This window comes from Lactuca sativa, chromosome 2, assembly GCF_002870075.4.
Source record: "Lactuca sativa cultivar Salinas chromosome 2, Lsat_Salinas_v11, whole genome shotgun sequence".
NCBI classification, from domain to species: domain Eukaryota; kingdom Viridiplantae; phylum Streptophyta; class Magnoliopsida; order Asterales; family Asteraceae; genus Lactuca; species Lactuca sativa.
The window spans coordinates 144272535-144274482 of NC_056624.2; the positions used below are offsets into that span (position 1 = coordinate 144272535).

At 41.7% G+C, this 1948-nt stretch overlaps 1 protein-coding gene across 1 annotated transcript; it reads right to left on the minus strand.

The window, feature by feature from the left end:
* Positions 1-397: 397 nt before the first annotated feature.
* On the minus strand, positions 398-1583 carry LOC111916110 (uncharacterized). The gene is made up of 2 exons (XM_052768949.1): positions 771-1583; positions 398-451 (listed from the first exon to the last, which is right to left on the minus strand). Exons 1-2 carry the CDS (start codon positions 1581-1583, stop codon positions 398-400), a joined length of 867 nt encoding a protein of 288 aa, XP_052624909.1.
* Between the last annotated feature and the right edge of the window lie 365 nt (positions 1584-1948).

Below are 1948 nucleotides of genomic sequence, written 5' to 3' on the forward strand. Positions count from 1 at the left end.
TGGGGTCGCCCAAATTTAATAACCTTGATATTGGAGGGGTCAACTTGTATCCTATCCTTGCTGGTTACATGACCTAGGAACTCCACCTTTCAAATCTAGAATTCACATTTTGAGAACTTCGCATAAAATTCCTCTGCCCTTAAGGTTTCCAAGACTTGTCGCAAGTGTCGGCTATGTTCTTCCTTACTCTGAGAATAGACTATTATATCATCAATGAAGACTATAAAGAACTTGTCTAAGTAAGGTCGACACAGTCGATTCATCAGTTCCATGAATACTGCGGGTGTATTCGCTAGACCAAAGGGCATCACTACAAATTCGTAGTGACTGTAGCGAGTTCTGAAAGTAGTCTTTGGAATGTCGACCTCCTGGACTTGTAGCTGATGGTATCCTGATCTCAGGACAATCTTGGAGAAGAAACTTTCCCCTTGAAGTTGATTGAAGAGGTCATCTGTCAGTGGTGAAGGGTATCGGTTTTTAACGGTAAGTTTGTTTAATTTCTAATAGTCTATGCACATGCGAAACGATCCATCCTTCTTTTTCACAAACAAGACCGATGCTCCCCAGGGTGAGAAGCTTGGTCTAATGAAGCCTTTACTGAGAAGTTCATTCAACTGGCTGGATAGTTCCTGTATTTCTAAAGGTGCAAGACGATACGAGGATTTAGCTACAGGGGTAGCTCCGGGAATCAAGTCGATTCGGAATTCGATTTGGCGTTCAGGAGGAACTCCTGAGATATCTTCAGGGAACACATCAGGGAAATCACAAACTTTAGGGATATCCTTGATGCTTTTCACTTCTTGTATCTTATCAACAACTTGAGCTAAGAAGGCACAATAGTCTTTGCGAAGATACTTCTGAGCCTTGACGGAAGAAATGAGTTGGAGATTTGCACCAGATTTATCGCCATAGATAACGATAGATTCGTTACTTGTCATATTAAGACGGATGGCTTTCTCGAAACACAGGATATCAACATGGTGAAGACTTAACCAATCCATGCCAATTATGATGTCAATACTTTTAATTGAGACCAGGATAAGGTCAATTTGGAATGATTGCTTATTTAGAGTAAGTGTGCATCCTATGTACATGTCATTGGAATTCTCGGTTTTTCCGTTGTCCATCTCAATGGTGAATGTATCTTTTTGTGCTTTGGGATTTTGTTTTAGAAGATGTTTGAATTTATGGATTACAAAACTTTTCTCTGCATCGGTATCGAAAAGAGTGCATGTGTAAGAATTGTTGTGGAGAAACGTATCGGTCACCACATTAGGATCCACTACTGCTTCTTCGTAGCCAATTTCCAAAACCCTTCCTATACCACCATCATTTTTTATCTTAGGACAATTTCTCTTGAAATTCCCTACTTCCCCACATTCATAGCAAGCTTGGCTCACTCTTGTGGCAGTGACTTGAGAAATGGGTTGTGTTGGTGGTTTACAGGAACGGGCAGTGTGCCCATTTCTGTTACAGTTCTTGCAGTGCATTTCTCTGCAAGCTCCCGTACGATGGAAGTTGCATTTATTGCACTTTGGCAAATTTCCTGTGTATCTACTTGGGGTTGCTTGAGTAGCAGACATAGTGGTAGGAATAGGGGCTGGAACAGCAGCAGGAACAATAGCAGTGTGTGCTGCCACTGTTTGTTGCTTTTTTGAGGGCTCTTGAGACAATTGCCCTTTTTGCTTTATCCAGAATTTCTACTTATTTCCCCCTTCCTTTGGTTGCTCTGGGATGGGTACCATAAAGCCTTGATGAACTCCATGCTCTACTAGTTTCTGTGCCAAGCACTTGGCACTGTCAAAACTGAGAGGGTTTGCAGCTATTACATGTCCTTGTATTTGAGGAGAGAGTCCCCAAATATATCTCTCAACTTTCTTGCACTCAGTGGGAATCATCCCTAGATATAGAATAGCCAGATCACTAAACCTGGCAGTATATGCAGCAA